Source organism: Bos grunniens, chromosome 15 (assembly GCF_055505025.1).
Source record: "Bos grunniens cultivar Pamir isolate PY7600 chromosome 15, Bosgru_T2T1.0, whole genome shotgun sequence".
NCBI lineage: Eukaryota > Metazoa > Chordata > Mammalia > Artiodactyla > Bovidae > Bos > Bos grunniens.
Window position 1 is genome coordinate 78,686,562 of NC_141179.1, and position 1,960 is coordinate 78,688,521.

The window sequence follows — 1,960 nt, forward strand, 5'->3', positions numbered from 1 at the left end:
AAAATATCAACCATAATCTCACATTCAGGAGCAAATGTCCTCAATGTATTAAATTATTTTTCTTACCAATCTTCTATACATATGTTTTAACATACATTAGAGAAGTATATAAAATTTTATAAGTGAAATTTTTAAATTTGAACTTTATTTTTAAAAGATGTATATAAAATCTGTAATCTTTAAATGCTAATTCAATAAGTATATTCACTAAATTTTTCCCTATTTTTACATAATTTGTAAAATGGACTATTTTGTGATTTTTAAATTCACATTATTTTGTGCACAAACTTTTAAATTAGCCTCCAAAATTGTTACTTCTAATGTCCAAATTATTCCAATAAATTGATGTTTCATTAAAGTATTTCAGACACTATGGCCAAGGAAACTGAATTTCTTTCTTCTGGTTACTCTATGTCTTATAAAAATAGTTTGAGACCAGAATAAAAAAAGACTAGGTCAACTAAAATAACTTTTAAGATACTATTCCTACAGAGTTTTGGGAAAAGCAAGACTCATCTGTGACATTATCAGAGTACTGTTAAAAGGCAGAGTTTCAGTGTATTTTACTTTTTTACGGTTCTTTTTTCTTTTCTTTTTAAGGCAAAGCATTCTTTCTCGAAATTTTTATTACCCACACCACAATGATGGAGAATGAAAGGAATGTGACTGTGTTCATTCTAGTAGGTCTTACACAGAACCCCCAAATGCAAAAAATAGTGTTTGTGGTGTTTTTGGTCTTGTACATGGTAACCCTCTCAGGCAACCTGCTCATTGTGGTTACCATTACCACCAGCCAGGCTCTGAACTCCCCCATGTACTTCTTCCTGACCCACCTTTCCTTGATAGACACAATTTACTCTTCTTCTTCAGCTCCTAAGTTGATTGTGGACTCCCTTCAGGAGATCAAGACAATCTCGTTTAATGGGTGTATGGCTCAAGTCTATGCAGAACACATTTTTGGTGCTACTGAGATCATCTTGCTCACAGAGATGGCCTATGACCGCTACGTGGCCATCTGCAAACCTCTGCACTACACGGCCATCATGAGCCACAGGCTGTGCGTCCTCCTGCTGGGGGTGGCCTGGACTGGAGGATTTCTCCATGCAACCATTCAGGTCCTCTTTACAGTCCGGCTGCCCTTCTGTGGCCCCAATGTCATAGACCACTTCATGTGTGACTTGTACCCTTTGTTGAAACTTGTCTGTGTGGACACCCACATCCTTGGTCTCTTTGTTGCTGCCAACAGTGGGTTCATCTGCCTGTTAAACTTCCTGCTCCTGTTGGTCTCCTATGTGGTCATCTTGAGCTCCCTAAAGAGCTATAGCCTGGAGGGGAGACGCAGAGCCCTCTCTACGTGTGTCTCTCACATCACAGTAGTTGTCTTATTCTTTGTGCCCTGTATCTTTGTGTATCTTCGCCCAGTCACCACTCTGCCCATTGATAAAGCTGTTGCTGTCTTTTACACTATGGTGGCCCCTATGTTAAATCCTTTAATCTATACCCTCAGAAATACCGAGGTAAAACGTGCTATGAAGAAACTCTGGAAGAAAAAAGTGCGTTCAGATAATAGTTAAACAGAATCATTAAACATTACAGATAGAAGTAATAGAGGTACTCTAGTCCAAGCCTCGAGAAGGCAATGGCACCCCACTCCAGTACTCTTACTTGGAAAATCCCATGGATGGAGGAGCCTGGTGGGCTGCAGTCCATGGGGTCGCTAAGAGTCAGACTCGACTGAGTGACTTCACTTTCACCTTTCACTTTCATGCATTGGAGAAGGAAATGGCAACCCACTCCAGTGTTCTTGCCTGGAGAATCCCAGGGATGGGGGAGCCTGGTGGGCTGCCGTCTATGGGGTCGCACAGAGTCGGACACGACTGAAGCGACTTAGCAGTAGCAGTAGCAGCAGTCCAAGCCTCTTGATGAATATGTCGAATCTAAAAACAGAATGAATAATACT

General features: G+C 40.5%; 1 protein-coding gene across 1 annotated transcript; it reads left to right on the forward strand.

The window, feature by feature from the left end:
• Positions 1-641: 641 nt before the first annotated feature.
• Positions 642-1,574, forward strand: LOC147358578 (olfactory receptor 4C12). The gene has a single exon (XM_086341719.1). It carries the CDS (start codon positions 642-644, stop codon positions 1,572-1,574), a length of 933 nt encoding a protein of 310 aa, XP_086197845.1.
• The last annotated feature ends 386 nt before the right edge of the window (positions 1,575-1,960 follow it).